The 22,025-nt window shown below is 42.5% G+C and overlaps 1 protein-coding gene across 1 annotated transcript in view; it reads left to right on the top strand.

Moving 5' to 3' along the window:
- The window catches only part of SPMIP7 (sperm microtubule inner protein 7), a 65,131-nt gene extending 49,190 nt beyond the window's left edge, over positions 1–15,941 (top strand). The window contains exons 8-9 of the mRNA XM_001085774.5: positions 8,198–8,305; positions 15,690–15,941. Coding sequence (XP_001085774.2) covers positions 8,198–8,305; positions 15,690–15,813 — 232 coding nt within the window. The 3' untranslated portion in view covers positions 15,814–15,941. The remainder of the gene's footprint in view (positions 1–8,197; positions 8,306–15,689) is intronic.
- The last annotated feature ends 6,084 nt before the right edge of the window (positions 15,942–22,025 follow it).

Raw genomic sequence — 22,025 nt, 5'->3', positions numbered from 1 at the left:
TTGTAATTTTAGTAGAGATGGGGGTTTCGCCATGTTGGTCAGGCTGGTCTCGAACTCCTGACCTCAAGTGATCCACCTGCCTTGGCCTCCCAAAGTGCTGGGATAAAGGTGTCAGCCACCACACCCAGCCCAAAAGCCATATTTCAGGCAAGGGTCAAGGCCATTTACTCTCTAGTTCAAGTGGTTTCAGCATTGGAATCACCAATTTTCCTACAGGGCAAAAGTTTTAAAAATTTCCTTCATCATTTAATTTTGTTTTATGGTTACTAAGTCATCTGACATGCTCTGTGTTTTTTATATTGGTAGTGATTGTGCTAATAGCTTAAAAATAGTAGTTTTAATTTTTATTGTAGAACTGAATCTGATCATTAAAGAAAAAGTACAGAAATATTAATAACAATAACAATATAACCAAACTCTTGCACAAAATATAACTATTATTAACATGTTGGCATATTTCCATCTGTCATACACACTTTTAATCTTGCTTATGTATATTTATATAGCTATGATCACATTACACAGAACATTTTTACCACCATGACATTACCACATAATTATGGGTACATGTTTTTATGAGCTTATCATAGCTTCTGTTTGTGTAGATGTACTGTAACTGCCTCATTCACTTAGGTTACATATGTAAATTGTTTCCATTTTTGATATGGTAAATCATGCCCCCAAATATTCTTTATATGACTCTTTCTTGATTTGAAGTTATTTACTTAAGTGACACTCCTCCAAAAGGATTCCGGGGTCAGAATATGTAAACATTCTTAAAACGTTCTTAAACTTATGGCTATCATTTTCTTGAAGTGTTATGTGAATTTACAGAGGTTTGATGAGCCCGTGATTATGCTCAGTATTTATGCTCACCTTTAATGTTAACACTGAAGCTCCACAAATAACTTTTTTCCAAAAATGTTCATTATGAAAATAATTCAGATATTTTTGAAGGTAGAAAGTAAAATACCTTTCATTTTCAATTCCAATATTAAAAGTTTGATTTCTTTTTAGACTCTTCCCCTCATGCATTTATGAATGTGTGCAACATATATGTACAAGTGTATCGCGTGTGCATGCATAGGTGGAGTGTATGTGTGTATGTAAGATTGAAATATGCACTAAATATTTTTCCATATTAAAATCTTTTTAATGGCTAGATGTATCCCACCAAGTCTATAACAAGTTTATGTAGCCCAAGCCCTGACTACTTTTCTTGTTGTAAAGAATATAGCAAAAGCAGCCTCTACATATATGTTGTACACTTATCCATGCATTCTTTTAGAACAAACCACTAAAAATGAAATTGTTGCCTGAGTTTTCTTGTTAAAATTATTTTCGAATTTGGTAGGCATGCGCAGTTATTAAATGACATTTAGAGTTCAGGAACTCGAAATATTAATGCGGTTTCTACGGTTTCTACTGCAGTTCCTAACTTATAACTTGAGACTAATTTAGGAAATAGAAAGAATCCAAAACAGTCATTGGGTTCAACAAAAATTATTGAAGTTCAGTATAGCTAAACAATTTTCTTTGTTTCTTCAACAAACATGTACTGTTGACTGGATCTGGGTAGTGTTCAGGAATTTTTTTTAACTGATACAAATTCATCCCCACTTATAATCTGTGTCAAGCAGAAAGTTAAGGTAAGACTGAGATAAGAATCCTGTTTAATCACGCCGGGCGCAGTGGCTCACACCTGTAATCCCAGCACTTTGGGAAGCCAAGGCGGGTGGATCACCTGAGGTCAGGAGTTGGAGATCAGCCTGGCCAACATGGTGAAACCCCATCTCTACTAAAAAACACAAAAATTTGCGAGGCTTGGTGCTGAGCATCTGTCATCTCAGCTGCTAGGGAGGCTGAGGCAGGAGAATCGCTTGAGCCTGGGAGACGAAGGTTGCAGTGAGCTAAGATCACGCCACTGCACTCCAGCCTGGGAGACAGAGACCCTGTCTCAAAAAAAGAGAAAAAAGAATCCTGTTTTTCAAATCTGATGTTTTTATCCTCTTCAATATAAGATCCATATTCTTTGCAAGGGCTCAGTGAACAAGTCTGAAGAGAAGCTCAGTCCATTTTAGTAACCATTTTACAGTGCCATATACCTTCAGTGCTTTGCAGTCATGAGTCATCAGTACAAGGAACATGATAACTGAATGATCTGTAATGGCAGATCTGTGTCCTTTCCCAAGGATATGGAAAGAGGTGTTGGGGTGCTTTTTCTTTGGTAATGGACTCTATTGTAGATATATATATGTGTGTGTGTGTGTATGTGTGTGTGTGTATGTGTGTGTGTGTATGTGTGTGTATATATATCTTACATATATGGAAGAGAGCTCTGGGATCTAACATATATGCATCTCTCCCTTGTGTTTCCAAAGAATAAACAGGCTCAGCACAGGTGAGGTGCAGGCCCAGCTAACAGAGCAGCACAGCCCATGCCTTCTGACCCCAAACCCAGCACTTGCAGTCACCGTTTGCTTGTTTTTCCAAACTAGGCAGCTGCCTCTGAGGTACCATCCTCCACTAAGTTATAATCTTTTATCTCAGGACGTTACAAGGTTTCACATTTACTGTGCTTTTTGACCTCAATGATATCTGAGGAAGCATTTGCAAATAAAGAGGAATTGTCCAACATGGACCCCCAGGCAGCCCCTGACAAATGTCTCCCATCCAAAAGGGGGCTTCCCTGTCAGCCACTGGACTGTGTTGCAGCTTAACAAAAAAACCTTACCACAACCCAGGTTAAAGAATAACTCTATGAATAGTAGTTCCTTAGATCAGCCCAACACTTCTGCCTTTTCAGACTACTTTCACACACTCCCTCATTTGTTTTTCAAATAATGTGATGAGGCCAGAGGTGAAGGTGCAAGTTCTATCCCCATTTTGCAGATGAGGAGGCTGAGGCCAGAGGAAATGACATAAAGAGGCAAGGTCACTCATTTCATGAGTGGTAAAAAGTCCAGAGAACTGACCTCTTAATCCCCAGGGCAAGCTCTTGCCTTAACTCACATTAAACGTGGCTTCTGCCTTTGGCAAATAACGGGTTCTTGGAGCTCCAGCCTCAGTTATAATATAAAAGCTTTGAGTTATACTGTTTCTACATTCCCTTCTAAATGGAAGAATTGAAGATCCCAAGGAAACAGGAGGAAAGACTATACCCACTAGATGAAGAGAATAATTAATAAACCTGTAATTCCTAAAATATATCTTGTGGCCACGACATCTTATGATATTCAGAAAAATGCAATCCAGTGACCAAAAGTCATTGCAAAATGATTCCAGTTTTACTTGCATTTGTCACTGAACAATAAAATCAGACAAAAGCCCAACTCACAATGGACTCCTGTCTTTTCCTCTCCAGCTGCATCCCCTTTACAGTTCTCCGTAGTCCTTCCCTTCTCCCAGCCCTCTAGGCTGACCCTCCCTAACGTCCAAGCCTGGACTTTACTACTCTTCCTCCCTCTCCCACTTTGTGCTCCCCTTGCCCACCCTAACTCCCATCCATCTCCTGCTGCTCCTCTCACATGGGTCTGCACCTGCTGCACGCTGGACACTGTGCCAGGCCTTTACTTGTATCACATTGTCCCCAGCACCCTCCAAGGGAGTGCAGCTACCCTGACTGATGGCCAATCATAGGTGAGATGCCTGAGAAAACTTCAGTTGAGGTCTAAGTTCACACAGCTGGTCAGGGCAGCCCTGGAAATTAAATGTGTCTGTCTCACACTCCCCTCCCTTATGTCGTATCCACGGTCTTTGTCCACTTGGGATCTTTAAACATTTAAATGTGCATTTTTTAAATTAAAAGTATTAGTGTGAAAGCTGTTGGGAGCTAAATCAGCTTGATATCTGTCTAGAACTGTACCTGATATAGAATGGCTCTAAATAAAAGACTGTCACATTGATTTGAACCTGCACTTACACCCCACCCTGTATAAATGCAGCCCTCCGTGAGCTAGCAAGGCTTTCCTGGCTGAGCTGGGAGTAATGCCAATGGCCCTTCCCATTCAGTTCAATCACACTGAGGTCCAGTTCTGCCACTTGCCAGCTTGGTTGGTGCTGGCCATGTTACTTAGACTTTCTCTTCCTCAGTTTCTCCATCTATAAAATGGGCAGGATCATAGGACCTATGGCACAAGATTATTGTGTAGTCAACTTACATCAAGCATTTAAAAGGGTACCTGGAACATAGAACATACTCAATGACTATTAGTCATGTTTACAGTGTAGAGTGAGAATTTGTATGCATGCCTAAATTTTATGCACATATACACTACTATATTCTACATATAACATGGTTTTCTCCACATTTTTCCTGTCTCATATTTAACTTACATACCATCTGTACTCCCTTCTTCTGAGTTACTAAACTTCTTGATTTTCTTAAATTACTTAATTTCTATTTTATCATGCTTTGTTGAGAACCAATTCCTTGTAGACTTGGGCAATAATATGTATCAATTAGTGAACATTGATACATTTGATACAATTTGATACAATCCAAATGTACCAATTAGTGAACAAAATCCTGGTTTATTTGGAACTAGGGAGTACAAAATAAGGTGTTTAAAGGACTGGAAGCTGTGGAGCAAAGGTAAAAATGAAGACTTCTTATTTTTAAGTGGGTCTCTGCTTCTTTCTGAAATGGGGAGTGGAATTCTTTTCCTTCTTTTCCTTCTTTTCCTGAAATGGGGAGTGGAATTCTTTGAACATGCGACTAATCTGGAAATCCATTTCTCAGCTTGTATGTTTCAGTATCTTTAATAGCTTTGTTCCCTCCAGCTGAAAAATAACATCTCCTATCAGCAGCAGTCTAAAGTGTCCCCCAGAGAGTATTCTCCTCTTAATATAAGGTCACCGTATTGCACTTAAGATGGCAAAATTCCCCTTGCTATGGCCATATGTGCCAGGGTTAAATGGAATAGATTTAGAAGTAGTGTGGGTGAGGACTTTCGTTTTCAAGTATTTGGCAGTTTATTATGCAAGTGAATTCATTCTCAAGCCTGAGCAGCTAATCAGTCTACCTTTCATGATATGTTATTATGAAATATGATGTAATCTAACAGCATTAAGACAATGTAACATATGATACCATTTAGCATCAATAACCTGCATGCCACAGAGGCACAGAGGCTGTGCAATGTTTTTTATCAAGCCCTTCATGTGATTGACAGATGGCCTGCGTCCATCCCTCTGACTTATTAACTGCTCTGATGGGAGGATATGACTTTAGAGGCATTTTAATTCTGCAGGTGTTTTCAAAGGCAGTGGAAAAAACCTTTCACACAGATGGAGGGGATTTCCTTTGTAACATGCATGGAAGCTTTAATGAATGGTTGACAGAGAGACGCATGCATGAATAACTTTGCCTCATTCTGGGTTACCTCTCTAACTTACATCTGCACTTTTCCAACAAAATTCCAAGAAATCCTGCAGGGCACTGCCTAGAATTCGGCAGCTTCAGTTCACTCACCTAGGTCCCTCCAGCAAGCTTGACAGTGTGACTCTAAAACAGAGGTTCCTGAATTTAGCAGCACAGGAGAATCATCTGGAGAGCTGTCAAAAGTCCCAGTGCTCAGGCCACACCACTTACTAGTTACATTAAAATGTGGGGCTGGGCCAGGCACGGTGGCTCATACCTGTAATCCCAGCACTTTGGGAGGCCGAGGCGGGCGGATCACGAGGTTAGGAGTTCGAGACCAGCCTGACCAACATGGTGAAACCCCATCTCTACTAAAAATACAAAAATTAGCTGGGCATGGTGACACATGCCTATAACAGCAGCTAGTCAGGGGGCTGAGGCAGGAGAATCACTTGAATCTAGGAGGCGGAAGTTGCAGTGAGCCGAGATTGTGCTGCTGTTCTCCAGCCCGGGCAACAGAGCAAGATTCCGTCTCAAAAAAAAAAAAAAAAAAAAAAAAAAAAAAAAAAAAAACTGTGGGGGTGGGAGCCAGGCATTGGTACCTTTAAAGATGCCCCTGAGATATCAGTGTGCAGCACTATTGGAAACCTCTGTCTCAGCATCTTTTCAGCTGTCTGTACTGGATAAACTTTGCAATCTCCGTGTGCATGGCCCTTATTTTGTAAATGTTTTATTTCTTTAAATTACTGTATTTCAATTGAAATTAGTTTAGCATCTATTAAGTGCTAACAATTTGCTAGCTGCTTTCACATTCATTTAATTCCTCTAATCCCCAGAGTGCCCCTAAGAAGTTAGTGTTGTTGTCTTCATGCTGCAGTTGACTGAGCTGAAGCCCAGAGAGCTTTCTTCACTGGTGTAAAACTTCACAGTTGGTTAAGGGGCAGAGTCAGACTTGCCACAGAAGCCTGCTTCTCGATGCAGTGAGCTTCCCCCAGTCTTTAGCTGCCTTACTTTCCTAGTCTCACAAAATCGGTTATTTTGTACTGTTTATTCTGCTGTTGCCATAGGTGTAATTTCCCTTCACTTTGTTAGTCTCTGGGTGTCCTTGATTATATCACCTGCAAGCCAGTAAGTCATCACCAACAGAGTCATAAATTACATAACTGGAAGAGAATGAGGAGATTTATTAGTGCAATTCCCTGCCTGATACGTATTTTCCCCCTAACATTTTGATATTTGCACAAATCAATTGCACCAAGAAATTGCAATGTGAATCCTTCTCATTGTTTCCACTTCTCCCTCACCCAAGTCCTTCTGGTTGGTATCACTACCTGGGGTCAGGCTGAGGCTAGGAGGCTCCAAAAGACTATGTCTAGTCCAGATCCCAGAGATGATATGGGGAACTGGGGTCTGAATCTTCCTCCCAACCCTTAAGCACACACCCCTTTCACTAACCTCTCTTCTGCCTGCCTTGTCACCTGATACTTTCAGGAGCAACTCCTATAAGTTCCAAATTTTGAAAATTACTCCTAAGATAAGTGGTTCCTGGAGAAGGCTTTGTTTGGCTTACTGGTCGTGTGGGAAGGTCATGGATATAACCAAGGCAGCCATTGAAGAACCATTCCTCCACCACCCACAGAGGTTTCTTGTTGCTACTGTGTCGCATTTTGTCTGGGCGCCAATTTGAATAGGGAACCATGCCACAGGGATGTCCTGCTCTCAGAGAAAGGCCCAAGGATGGCAAGTGAAAGCCACTGAGATGAGTGAAATGTGCAAGCTGCCCACTGGCCCTTTCCTCACTGGGGGCAAGTTCATGATGGTGGCCTTTCTCGTTCCTTCCTGAAGCCAGCACAGTGAGCTGAGGCCAAGGCCTTGATACGACTCTGCAAAGATGGTAGGCTGTTACACAGAGCCCCATGATCTGCAGATGGTGTGTTCTTGGACTTTGAAATACAATTTAAATCTTATTTTCCTCAACTCCTTGCAGCACACAGGACGTAGCTTCACGCTGGGCCTGTCCCATAAGCCTTACCCACCTCCTAGGAAATAATCTGTGTAAACCACTTTGTGTGCTATCATGGCAAGAATATTCGTTATTCTTCACATTCCTTCCTCTGAACTACCTACTTAAACCTTTCTCTTGAATACTCGTTTGCCCTTTCTGGAGAGAGAGAGCTTTTACACACACTGAAGAACGGCTTCTTCACGCTTGTGTTTTCCTTTTATCTCTCACTGTTCCTGGTGGAGAAAAGAACAGGGAAGCAGAAGAGTCAGTGGAGTTCAACTAAACAGACTGTTGTAGAATTAATGCTGGGGTACATTTGTTTCCAATGGGCAATTTTAGGAAATCATCTGAAATTTGTAGTACAGTACATTAATGGTGATAAGAAAGATATTTGATAAAAGTAACAATGTTGTAAATGTAAGTGTGCATATTCATTAATATTAGAGTCTGCATTACAGAAATATATATGGGATATAGGTCTGCTGCTCTGTGAGGACCTGATATCTTCCTTCATTATGAAACAGAGTCAGCAGTGAGTCATGTTTATAAAAGACATGGAAATTTAAAATATTATGAAAACATGAACTTGAAACAAATTTTATTGACCCCAGCGTAGGGCTGTTATCTAAGTACCTGTGCATGAGCATGCCCCAAGCCTGCACTCTTTCCTTTTTGGACAGCCCAAGTTCCACACCTTATACAGGAAAAAAAAAAAAATTAGACTGCATCTTTCTTTATATTTTTCATATTTGGGTGCTAGTTACTATGACAATTTCACAAATCATCATTTTAATTTCCTCTCTTCCTCCTCTCTTAACTCTTCACTTTAGTGCTGCAAATATTCCAGGATATACCGGCAAGGTTCATTTCACAGCCACCCACCCAGCAAATTCTAATATTCCATCAACAACCCCATCACCAGATTCAGAACTGCACCGGTAAGTATGAAGCCTCTTACTCAATTTGCTCAGATACATTAGGAGGGGAAATCCTAATTATGTTTATTCCATTAAAGAACAATTAAATAGTAAAAGCAAATTTACATTGTTTTTAAAAATGTGGCATCAAGTCTGAAACAGAAAAAAGATAATTTTCCGTTTTCCTACTGAGGGGAACTTTATTAAGCCTTGTATGTGTTTCCCTTTTGAATCTTACCCAAAATTACACTGAAAACCAGGTGTAGATTAATGTTATTATGAATGTGGCCAAAAGGGGCATATGAAGGTATTTCAGGCACTTTAGAGGAATGGCATCTTTGCTTCTTAGACTCACAGCTGTGCACACACATTACCTTTCTGCATGACCATCAGAAGACACATGGAACATACATCAGATAGTTACTTCTTGTAACAGTCACCTTATTTTTTAGAAAAGACAAAATTCTGTTGAAAGTCACATATATTTTTAAACCTGCATTTTGCAGACTGAAAGCAGGAGATGTGGCCAGGCATGGTGGCTCACCACGCCTGTAATCCCAGCACTTTGGGAGGCTGAGGTGAGCAGATCACTTGAGTTCAGGAGTTCGAGACCAGCCTGACTAACATTGTGAAATCTTGTCTCTACTAAAAATACAAAAATTAGCCAGGTGTGGTGGTAGGCACCTGTAATTCCAGTTATTTCGGAGGCTGAGGCAGGAGAATCACTTGAACCCAGGAGGTGGCAGTTGCTGTCAGCCAAGAGTGCCACTGCACTTCAGCCTGGGCAACAGAGTGAGACTCCATCTCAAAAAAAAAAAAAAAAAAAAAAAAAATCCCAGAAAACAGGAGATGTTAGATGCAAGGTTACTGAAGATTCCTTTATTTGAAGCTACTAGTGAGAAGGAGCACATCGTTACTCATTTATTATAACTCAAATTTGAAAGCACCTGATGGAATTCCTGGCATTGCAAATGGTTTGGAAAATGCAAACACAGTCTGAATGATGTCTAGTGGCTGGCCCAGTGCAGATGAATATGCTAGCACAGTCGGAAGGCAGACTAGAGGGATGGCAGTTCTCCTCCAAAAGGAGAACTTGTTCTCCTAGGTTACATTCTTTTGGTAGAGGAGTCATTTGTTTATCACACATTTTATTTATTTATTTATTTATTTATTTATTTATTTATTTATCTGAGACCGAGTACTCTGTAGCTCAGGCTGGAGTGCAGTGGTGCTATCTCAGTTCACTACAACCTCTGTCTCCTGGGTTCAAGAGATTCCATGTCTCAGTCTCCCAAGTAGCTGGAATTACAGGCATGCACTACCACGCCCAGCTAATTGTTGTATTTTTGGTAGAGACAGGGTTTTCCCATGTTGGCCAGGCTGGTTTCGAACTGCTGACCTCAAGTGATGCGCCCACCTCAGCCTCCCAAAGTGCTGGGATTACAGGCATGAGCCACTGTGCCTGGCCTTATCAAATATTTATTGAGCATCAATTCTGGGCCAGGTACTGTTCAAGACACTGAAGATACAGGGATGAACAGACAAGGTCCCGGCTTTCAGGAGCTTATTTTCTGGTACAAAAGATAGACAGTAAAGAAGCACACGAGTAACTGAAGAAATGTGAAGAAATGAAATAATAACTTTAGCTAGTGAAATGAAGAAGAAAGACTGATGTAGGAGAGAGTTCCTCAGAAGGGGCTTATTGAGCTTGCTGGTCAGGGAGAGCTTTTGAGGAGGTGACTGTCAGGCCATGGGTACCAAGCCCGAGCTCCTGCTCTGATCAGCTGCTTAAACTTTCAGAAAGGCAATGGTTGTGAATGGGAGCAGCTGCCATGCATGGGCCTCTTGGGCTATGGCTCCTGGTCCACCCCGCTGCTCATCCTCTCATTCATTCACCCATTTGCTGGTGGATTCACATGACCTTTTATTGAGTCAATGCATGTTTACTGTGCTCCAATAAATCACAAGAACTGCTTGCAAGGAGCTCACCATCTCGCAATGAGAAATAAACAATTGCAGCAGAGGATGACGAAAAATGTCTTAACACTAATAATCACTTCTGTTAGCTGAGTGCTTTGTGGGTACTAACTCATGTCACGGTCCCAGGAATCCTGTGAGGAAGGGAATGTTACTATCCCCATTTTACAGATAAGGAAACTGAGGCACACACAAGCTGCCTGCAGCTCTGGGAGGGGGCACTAAAGAAGACTTCACAGAGGAGTGGCTCATGCAGTGACTTGAAGGAGTGGGGCTTGGTGCCAGGTAATTGAGGGCAGCAAGCATTCCTCATGGCACAGTAAAGGCACCATAGGGGGCAGCTCTCAGGCCCCGACTAGCCCATTGTAGGCCACCGTGTATAGACAATTCTATGCATCCCACAAGCCCTGTGTGCGTGGCCTTTTCTAAGGTGCCTGCCAACAGGAGGCTTTATCAACGCCTCTCACTTTCTGGATTGGTAATTGTCTAGCATCTCTCCAGGCCATCTGATGAGAAACATTTTAAAAGGAGGTCAATGGCTTTCTAGGCTAATAACTTGCATTTGGTTTTTTCTCAAGACACATTTTTCCCAGTCTCAATATTTGCCTGTATTTTAAAAAGATAAATTCTGTCGTGTATATCATCCTAACAACATGATATTACGATGAGATATGGGTATATAGTAAAATGGTTACTATAGTGAACATATCTGTCATCTTCATAGTTACCCATTTTCCCCTTCCCCTTGTGGTCAGAGCAGCTATAATCTACTCAGTTAGCAAAAATCCTGAATACGATACACTATGACTCTCTATAGTCCTCATGATGGATCTTATGTCTCATGCTTGTTCCTCCTGCGTGTCTGCTACTTGGCATCCTTTGACCTACATCTCCTTTTGCCTCACCCTCCACCGAATCCCTCATAACCACTGTTCTATTCACTATCTCTGTATATTTCACTTTTTATTTCTTTTTTAGATTTCACAAATAAGTGAGACTATGCAACATGTTTCCTTCTGTGTCTATTAGCAAAATGACTTCCAGGTCCATCCGTGTAGTGCAAATGGCAGGATCTCCTCCTTTTTAAGGCTGAATAATATTCCACTTTCTTTATCCATTCATCTGTCAACAGACACCTAGGTTGTGTCCATATCTTGGCTATTGTGAATATGATGCGATGAACACAGGAGTGCAGATATCTTTATGAGGTGGTAATTTCACTTCCTTTGAGTATATCTCCAGAGAAGGAATACGTTATTTTTATGTTTAATTTCTTTGGGAAACCCCATACTGTTTCCATAATGGCTGCACCAACCTACATTCCCATCAACAGTCTATCATTTCTCTACACTCCCATCAACACTTATTATCTCTTGTCTTTTTGATGGCAGCCATTCTAATCGGTGTGAGGTGATATCTCACTGTGGTTTATATTTCCCTGAGGAGCAATGTTAAGCACTCTTTCATATACCGGCTCACCATTTTTGTTATCTTTGGAGACATGTCTGTTCAGATCCTTTGCCCATTTTTTAAATTGGGTTTTAAATTGTTTTAAATTGGGTTATATGCATTGAGTTGTATGAGTTCTTTATAAATTTTGGATATTAACCCCTTATCAAATATATGGTTCCCAAATATTTTCTCCCAGTATGTAGGCTGCTTTTTCATCTTGCTGATTGTTTCCCTTGCTGCACAGAAGTGTGTTAGTCTGACATAGTCATATTTACTTATTTTTGTTTTTGCAGCCCAAGCTTTGGGTGTGATACACAAGAAATCATTGCCAAGGCCAATGTCAAGGCGTATTTTGAAATGTTACAAATCCATTTCCAAAGGCAAAGCTGGTAGACATTTAGACAAGCAATATATATTTACTTCATGTGAGGGACATAAAACAATGTCAAAATTAAATACATCCTTATATTGATCATTTAGACTCACCGTCCAAAGAGAGCTAGGATGAAACCTTGTGGCTGGTTCATGATTTAGGAGGGATCCGATCCAGAGATTCTTTGTCAGTGCAGATATAAACACTGCTAATCCCTTTTCTTTTTTTCTTAACAATCCATCTTCTCACCCCCAAATCTCAGACCCCACCCAGATCTCTTATTGTTCTAACACATCTACACAACGCATAATCAAGCCATCCAATGTGTGATAAAAGGTTCCTATTATCTTTCAGATAAATCTCTATTTCTAAATGAAAAACTGTCCCTTACTGTTACTCCCAGAGAATATAACTTGTATCTTTCAGCCAGACTTTCACATTCAGATTCAGGCCCATAGCTGACTCTTGGGGGTCCTCGCAATCCCCCTCAATACACACATACTGCACATATGGCTGCCATCCATGGCCCTCAATATACACACATAGTGCACATACAGCTGTCATCCATGGCCCGAATGGGAACCCAGCGCCCTCTGAGGCAGCGTCTCTGGGATTCTCATTCTTAGGGTGCAGATAACACGCTAGAGAAAGTGACACTAACCAAAGTGTCACCCACAACTAAGTGATGGCTTGTGCTGGGCCCAGGTGTCAAGGCCTGCACCTCTGCCTTCTGCCCTAACAGCAGCTCCTGACAAGTGGTGGCTTTTTCTGGCACGTAAAAGCACAGTGCAGAGGGGCAGGAGGGAATTAAAACGTGTAAAAACTCACCGTGCTTTCATAAGGACAGTGCCCTCTAGCAGGAAGGCCTGGCCCTTGTGGTCAGAAAATTGGGCCTTCCAGGCTCTTCACATCAAAAAGTATCACTCTGATTTTATTTAACACAATAATTTATTTTTCTAAAACTTTCCAGTGAAAGTATGAGCCTTGATCTCTCTCTGATGAGTGTCATGAGAACGTAGTGAGCTAACTTCCTTCTGACTGTTTCTGCTTGATCTGATGCATTTTTTCCTGTTATTTCTAAGAAGTCGTCTTCACACGGGCATCCCCTGGGAACTCCTGAATATTAGCTGCTACTGTACTCTCACTGCTCCTCTGCAATGGGTTCCTCGCTTATTCAGAGCTAATGCCATTCCTGTGGTGGCTGTCTTCAAACCTCTCTGTGCCACACGAGCTTCCAGTCCCTTCCCCACACCCCTCTCAGCTGGCCTTGCTTCCTGCTTGCTGGGGCACCCAACGTGACCCTTTCATTTTCCCTGCTAGTGTCCCCTCTTCCTCTCCACATGCCAGGCTCTATTTCCATCACTGCTGTCTCCCTTTTCCCCCAGGAAGACATGCTCTTACTTTTCTAAAATATTGATCATTATTTCTGAGCTCTGAGTCCTGTGTTCCCATCAGTCCTGCTTCCTCCCTTCTGCCCCGCTGTGCTGGCCTCTCCCGGCTGGCCAGTTGTTTATGAAGAACCCCAGCAAAGTCTCCTGTGGCTTCCCTGTGAGCTGCCACCCTGTTCTCCCCTCTCGTTCCTTTCACCTCTAAACTTCTTGAAAAAGCAAACAGCTAATCTCCCGGGCCTCCTGCCTTCACTTCCTTCCTGCCCACTCTCTCCTGAACCTGAACCTCCTGGCTCTGGGTTCTGACACCAGCAGTCAAGTGACATGCTCCTGCCTGCCAGGCTGTACACTGGAAGGGGGACAAGAGAGAGGCCATTGAATCTTCTTGATGCAGAGACAAGGAACAGTGCATTTGGCTGGATCTCTGTAATCGAGAAAATTGTACTGGTGGTTTGGAGGTTTTAAGTTGTTTGGGCCTCAAATATTGATACAAAGGGGTCCATGGCCATATACTCCCACACCATATTTGGAGCCAAGTACATAGGGCCCCCACAGTGCCTCAGGATGAATATTGGGATGGAATGTAAACTGAGAGGAAGGGACAGTTGAAAGAGATTTGAAGTGAGGAGATGGGGTGTATTGGAGGTGGAGAAGAAGCGATGTGACCAATCTCCAAAGTCATGAGCAAGGGGAACACAGGCACAAATGATTTTTCCAGCTCCCTTTTTCCAGGACAGTCCAGTGTTTCTTGCCCACACCTTCCCACCAGAATGTAACCTTCACAGAAACTTGCCTTCCCACCTCTGCAGCCATTTCTCACAACATATAATATATATATGTGTGTGTATGTGTGTATTTATATATATAAAGCAAAATAAAATATTAGTTCAAGGTGATCATAGCATAAAACAAAGCCATTTTTGACGGAGTCGCTATATAGAAGGTTAATTTTAATTATTTTTAATTTTTTAATCTCCCATGCCAGCATTGTAACTCACTGCTAATACAAGCACTGCATTGCGTGTGTGATTCAAATAGCAGCAAATTCACAGCAAAATTACTTCAGGCCATGGGCTTGTGGGGTTGCTCATAATAGCTGGCCCAACTCCTGTGATACTGGGACAGCCACCTCCAGGCAGAATAGGGAGTTTGGGAATGCCAGTAACCCAAGGGGATAAAAACATCACTTGCAAAGCATTCCACATTTTCAAAGCTTTTTTAAACAAAATTATTTTAGTTATCACACCAAACTTGATAGGGCAAATTTGTTCCTACTGGGTATACAAGCAAAGTAAAATGAAGCCCAGTCATGAGCCTCCTCTGGGAACAGGCAGCTTAAATGCTCTGGCAGAGCCAGTAAAGTCCTGTACACCAGGCCTTGCTCACCCTTCAACAGCAGCCTCTGCGGGAGGCCCAGGCCCCTCCCACCCATGTCTTTTCCTGGTCTCTGGGTGACCCAGCCATGTCTTCTCCTGGCCTCTGAGTGAGGCCTGAGTCCCTGCCACCCATGTCTTCTCCCAGCCTCTGGGTGTGGCCCAGGTCCCCCAACCCATGTCTTCTCCAGGTCTCTGGGTGACCCACCCATGTCTTCTCTTGGCCTCTGGGTGAGGCCCGGGCCCCTCCCACCCATGTCTTCTCCTGGCCTCTGAGTGACCCAGCCATGTCTTCTCTTGGGGCCTCTGGGTGAGGCCCTGGCCCACTCCACCCATGTTTCCTCTTGGCCACTGGGTGAGGCCCGGGTTCCCTACTCCCATGTCACCCATGTCTTCTCCAGGCCTCTGAGTGACGCAAGTATGTTCCCTCTTACCCTCTGAGCGAGGTCTGCCCGCCCCATGTCTTGTCCTGGCTTCCCTGTGCCTTGTCTGTCCACCTCTCACTCCTCTTCGGAGGACACTCCTTTTAATTCCCACGGCCGCCCAGCCCGGAGAGCTCTCGCCTGCGTGCCCTGGGCCCTCCCCAGACACGATGCGGTCGGGTTCCTTGGGTGGCTTTCTGCAGATCACCGCCATTCCTAGCACCCACCATAACTCTGCGCAGCGCAGAGGTGCAGTCCCTGAAGCCGAGAGCTCCCCAGCAGGAGTCATCCTCGCTCCCTGCCTGCAGTGCGCGCTCTCTTCCCCTTCCCGCACATGGGTATCATTTGTTGGATGAGGTTGTATGTTTTTATATGTCTTTTATGTCTCATTTTCCTCCTTTTCTCCCCATGCTGCCTCAGCGTCTTACAGAAAGAAATGGCAGTTGACCTCTTCCGTCACCAGGCTCCCCTGTCTCGACTGGTCACAATTGTAAAACCCTACAACCCCTTCAACAAGAAGGACAAAGAAACCATAGACTACTAGAGGAGGCTGCCTGGCGCCGGCTGTCCAGGCTTCTGCCTGGGGAAGGCCTGTGCGGAGGTGGGAAATAAAGGCGGCTTCTCCCGGCTGCGCAGTGTGGTGGGGTCCGTGCTCTTCTCCGCTGGCTTGCGCATCCCTGCCCAGCCCCGCCTCTCTCCTCCGGTAGGCAGCGCTCAGCTGGACCCGGGGCGCCGGCCAGCCGCGGCTCAGTCTCCGAAGCCGCCGGCAGCAGGGGAACAGGGACTGTATTGCAGAAGATTCCTCTTTAGGGTTGGATTATTGGGTCTAACTAGAGGTTTCACATCGGACCACTTCAGTGCAGGGATTCTACAGCAGAAAGCAGACCATAGATTTTAGAATCTCAAAGTCAAAAATCCATATGCTGTCAGTGGGAACACTGAGCTGAGAAAGTGCGTTCTTCTTTTCTCGCAGGGGACATCACACAAGGGGACAACATCTACCCTCTCTTGGCCTGCTCCAGTGTTTCATTCAGAGAGAAGCGTTCCCCAGGCCCCATGAGGGTCCTGAGGTCTAAGTCAGGACCACTTTGGATTAGAGTGTGGTCTGACCCGGCCTTGACCAAAGAGAGCACCAGCTCGCAGAATCTCTCAGGGGTGCATGTGGGCTGAGGGGGAGCCCTCTGGTCTTCGGAATATACACCTAAAGTATATTTACATAGTATTTGCATACACACATACACATACACAAAGCCTGTTGGAGTTTACAAAGTACTTTTGAAAACCTTAGCTCATTTGATCCTGCAACCTCGTAATAAATTCTCGTAGCAGGCATTTTACAAATATCTTGCATTTTATGAATAAAATAGACTAAGGCCAAGAAAAGTGAAGTATTTAAGGTCACACAACTAGTAATTAGTAGAGTTATAACTAGAACCGAGATTTTCTAAATTTAAATATTATATCTCTCCTACCCTTCCATTTTTTCAGCAGATTGGATAACCTTCAATGAATTATAAAAACAAAGAAACAGAAAAAAACCCCTCCCTGTGTTTCTAGACTTTTCTGAAGTGTCTCAGGGTTTCTATCTGACTTCTTCTAAGAAATTCAGATCAAGATAGTTATACCTCAGAACTCCAAGTAAATGTGTAAATGCTTTCGGGGGTAGTTTGTTCTTGATTTTCCCACAGAAAGGGAGAAGTCAGCTACCTTTGTGATGGAATCATGTATTGCCTCAACGAACAACAACACAGACTTGGATGGTGAGTATTCTACCAGGATGAAAGAGGAAGGGCAACAGCCATCCATCCTGAGGGCGGACGTCCCTGCATGCAAAAGGAATGGCACCCCCTGAACCCAATCTTGTAGTTTAATTATTTTTAGAAAGAGTAAATTGGAAAAAAAAACAAAAACAAAAAAAACAGACCCAAATAAAAATCTTCAAGTCTGAAACGTTCTCAGCAAAACACAAATGGGGCAGTGTTATCCTCCTTCAGGAAGCAGATTAGCGTAGGTACCTGAGATTACATTTTGCAGTAAACATCCCTGGCAGCCCACTTTGTCAGGGGGTGGTGGTGCTCAAAATCTGAGACACCTCTTCATCACTCAGGGCCTGGACAGGGCTTCAGTAATACTGGATCTTAGCATTTTCCAGGCTAAGATAACTTTTTCATTCTCTACAGTGCAGATACCTAGACACCTGTCAGAGCACTTGAACACCCAAATGCTGCTTCTAGAAGGATGTTGGCTTTGTCTGTAGCATCCCTGGACCTCATTCAGAAAAAGAGAGATGGTGACTCTTCATTTGCACTCTAACTTGTTCAGACTTCTCACTTGTGATGATAAAATGCAAATACTGCTCACCACAGACCTAGAATCCAAGGTCAGTCACAACAAGGAAGAACATAGAATTACCAGTGTTCCTGACCCTGACCTGTGGGTGTAAGTTGTAGTATTTGGGCTTCTGTGGTCAACATTACAACTAAAAGTCACAAAAGCCATGGGAGATAGTCTCAGGGATATGCATCAGCTCTTCAGATTCTGAATTCTGGTCTTGCATGATTTCTTTCACCAGGAGCCATCACAACTGTGCTTCCTCGGACTAACAACTTGCCTCTCACTCCCTACCCTCCAGGCACCATCTTCTCTATAAAGTCACCCTCTCAGCTTTCAGTTATCCCCAGAGATGACCCAAATACAGAGAACTGTGGCATTTTTTATAGCATTTAGGTGAAAGATGTTATAAATTATACAGTTCACCTGAGACAGAAAATGCATGCTACCAGGCAGTGGCTCACACCTGTAATCCCAGCATTTTGGGAGGCCAAAGCGGGAGGATTGCTTTAGCCCAGGAGTCCAAGATCAGACTAAGCAACATGGTGAGACCTCTTCTCTACAAAACAGTCAAAAAATGAAGTAGGAGGATCGCTTGAACTCTGGAAGTCGAGGCTGCAATGAACCGTGATGGCGCCCTTGCACTCTTGCCTGGGTTACAGAGTGAGACCCCTGCCTCAAAAAAAAAGGAAAGAAGAAAGAAAGAAAGAAAAGAAAAGGAAAGAAAGAAAAAGAAAGAAAGAAAGAAAGAAAGAAAGAAAATGAAAGACAGAAGAAAATCCATGCTAATACTCTTATTCTAGCAGATAAGGATGTTAGAATGCAGCATATTAAAATATTACAAAAGTACAATAATATGAAAAAATATGGCACTCAACACAGAGCAGAATGGAAACTAGAATCAAACGGAGGAAAGCATTTTGAACCCCTGAGTACAGGATAGGTTTTTTTCAATAGATGGTATTGGGACAACTATTTGAAACAAAAGATCCACTAACTGAATTGTTCTTGGAATACAGACTTAAATAGATAAGTTACAGATTACTCAGAAATTCAGGGGAATTGGTTTATAAGGTGGAGGGTGTGAAAAAAATTTCCCAAAAGGACACTGAAGGAGATAAAAAGCTACTTTCAACATAAAAAATACAACCAAAATTTTAAGATAAAACTGCCAGGAAAATATGTCAAAGGATTCATATTCTCATTGTAAAAACAGCCTATGATTTAAAAATGATGATACTAGTAAAAACAAGTCAAAGGATATTAACAAGAAATAAGAAATATGAATGGCCAATAAAATCTTTACACCTCAGTAGTATTAGAGAAATGACCGTAGTATTTTACTTTTCACCCACAAATTGGTGCTGATGAGCAGAAATAGATGTCTGTATACCACCAGTAGGCGTTCACATGGGTAACACCTTCCTAGGGGATATTTGGCAAAACGTTTTAAGAGCTTTCACAAGTGGCATACGTTTCAACTTGGTCATTTCACTTTTTGGATTTTGTCAAAGCAAATAATCACGGAGTAAGCAAATATATTTGCATAAAGAATTAAAGGTATAGCATTTTATTTAACTGAGAGAAAATGAGAACAACTTACTGTGCTGTAGGGTAAGTACAACTCATAGCAATAACTTAAGCATACTCTTGGAATGACCCTTATGGCAGACGCACCTGATGTGTGTTCTGAGCTAAGGAATCTGGGAGTGGCCAACACAGAGATTGGTTTCTTATCTATGATAAACATTTGAGCCCCTGTCACATCCTGTGGAACATGACCGAACAAGAGATTGAGGCGCTGAGTTTTGGGTTCATGAAGGTTGGCAGGTGGAGTTCACTAGGAGGAGGATGTTAAGTGAAAATGCTATATAAACTGCATGCTCTTTGCAAGCAGTTGCAATTTTCCTGCCCAGCCTGCCGCCACTGGGTTATGTGGTTATATGTTGTCCAGGCTACCACCACCATTTCTGTAATTAAGGCAGTCCTATTATCCAGCCTACCTCCATTGGACTCTCTCCCCTGTATGTATGCTCCTAATAAAATCCCATGCCTCATTTGCTGTCTCTGGGTGTCTTCTTCAGTCTCTTGAACCTAGTGTCTTCCCTATTGAGATGCATAGTTCAATACAATATGCCCATCAAAAGAAAATGTGATAGGCCTGGTGCAGTGGCTCACACCTGTAATCCCAGCACTTTGGGAGGCCAAGGCAGGCAGATCACCTGAGGTCAGGAGTTTGAGACCAACCTGGCCAACATGGTGAAACCCCATCTGTGCTAAAAATATAAAAGTTAATCAGGCATGGTGGCAGACACCTGTAATCCCAGCTACTGAGGAGGCTGAGGCAGGAGAATCACTTGAACCCAGGAGGCGGAGGTTGCAGTGAGCCGAGATTGGGCCACTGCACTCCCGCTGAGGCAACAAGAGTGAAACTCCATCTCAAGAAAAAAAAAAGAGAGAGAGAGAAAATGTGATAAATTGTTGTACATTAATATACTGAAACATATGCATTAAAAAGATAATACAGCTTCATACTGATTATCATGAAAAAATATATATGCAATATTGGCAAATGCAAAAGCAAGTATTACAACAGTGTGTATTTAATATTTAAATTTTAAATATATGTATACATAGAAGAATGTAGAGAAAAGGTTAATAGTTACTAGTCCTGAGATTACAGGTGATTATCCTTTTATACTGTTACTACAGTAGGCATGTATTCTTAAAAACCGGAAAACTTGAGAAGTTATAATAAAGTCAATGCCCTTTCTCTTCAAAGGTCCTTACATAAGAAACTATCCAAAACATTCTTTTAATAATTTAGAAACAGAAAAATGATTGCCCCTCCTGAAAAAAAAAAAAAAAAACTGGTTTTAGAGTATGAGAATCATGTAAGTCACCCACCTCAATCTCTTCTAAAATCTGCTGGTTTATAATATATACAGGAGTGAAATTACATAAGGTAAAGTGCTTCTACTTCCCCCTGCCTGCCAGGGAGCTCAAAGCTGAAGTGAATGAATATATTAACTGATAGCTTAAACACTTGAGCCAGGGTTCCACATTTAAAACTGACATTTGAATAAGCCACTAAAGGAGTCATCCTGACCCAGGTTCAAGTTTGACAACCACTGATGACTCTGAGGGCTGTGTGCCTGCTTCCTCCTGCGTTAGCAACATTTTAATAAAATTTGTATCTTTTCTATTCCTGAAGGATCTGAGGTATCTCCTAATACTGTAAGGTCTTAAAGTGGACACAGAAAAATCTAAAACCTACATGACTTCATGTTTAACTTGTTTGCCCTGAGTGTTTCATGCACAAAATGGAGCATTGGTTTTAGGGAAAAAAATTAGACCCCTCTCCTAATGATTGTCCAAATTGCCTTTATGGTCAGAGAAGGCAATTATCCAATAGTAGAAATAACTTATCAACCCAGAATTATTTTCTAATAAGTGAAAATTTTCCAAATTTACTCAAAATTTAATCTATTTGCTCCCATTAGCACAGTGTAGACTCTGGGCTGGGTGACATGGTTTTTCAGTGTTTTTTTTTTTTTTTTTTTTTTTTTTTTTTACTTTGTGTAAAAATGCATCATATCCAAATGGTACTCAGAAACAATACTGTGATTTTATTTGACGCCATTGTATTTTTTTTTAATTATAGTTGGTTTAAATATGATACTCACAATTACTGTTGTCAAAGCAATTCCCATTTCACCCTCTATAAATGTAGATTCCTCATGGAGTGGTGAAATTGACAGTGAAGAGTTGTTTCAGCCCTGTTCATCTTACCTGCTAATTACAGGTGCACAGGAAGAGTGCTGGTTTCCTCTGTGCCAGCCCAGACTTGGCTGGTTACCCAGACTGGGTTTCCAGGGCAAACCCCATTGGTTCTAGTCTGTAAACTGTAAATGGAAACAGATTTACTTCCTTACATGCACACTTTGGAAATAAAGCCCTAAAAAGTGTTCAGTGTAAATCTATGTTTTTAGTGCTGGTAGATTGTTTTTATTGTGTCTTCTGTGGGCAGAGCCACAAGATAAAAGATAAAGTGAGACAGCAAAGGGCCGGGTGAGGACAAGCAGGAAGACGTGTCTGGGCAGAGGAGGGGTGGGGAAGAGACGCTGAGGGTGTGGTGCCCTGAGGTTGCAGGGTGCACATTGTGGAAGGTTGGGGTATCTGCACTGGAAGGCCAGTGTCACAAGCTAGAGGCTGTCTGCTCTGGAGGGACCCATGGGCAGGGTCCAGGCATAGTCTTGGGATGGCAACCCCGCAATGCTAAGCACAGCTCCAATGCAGGATTGCTGAGCTCTGGGCAGGGCTATGGGCTGAGTGGGAACTGTGCTGCGCAAAGCAGAAATTAAGGAGAACTGATGTCTGATAGCTGAGGGTAGGGGGTGGTATCAGAACACTGACCGTTGTCCA

This window comes from Macaca mulatta, chromosome 3 (genome assembly GCF_049350105.2).
Source record: "Macaca mulatta isolate MMU2019108-1 chromosome 3, T2T-MMU8v2.0, whole genome shotgun sequence".
NCBI lineage: Eukaryota > Metazoa > Chordata > Mammalia > Primates > Cercopithecidae > Macaca > Macaca mulatta.
This window is presented reverse-complemented; position numbering and strand designations above follow the sequence as displayed.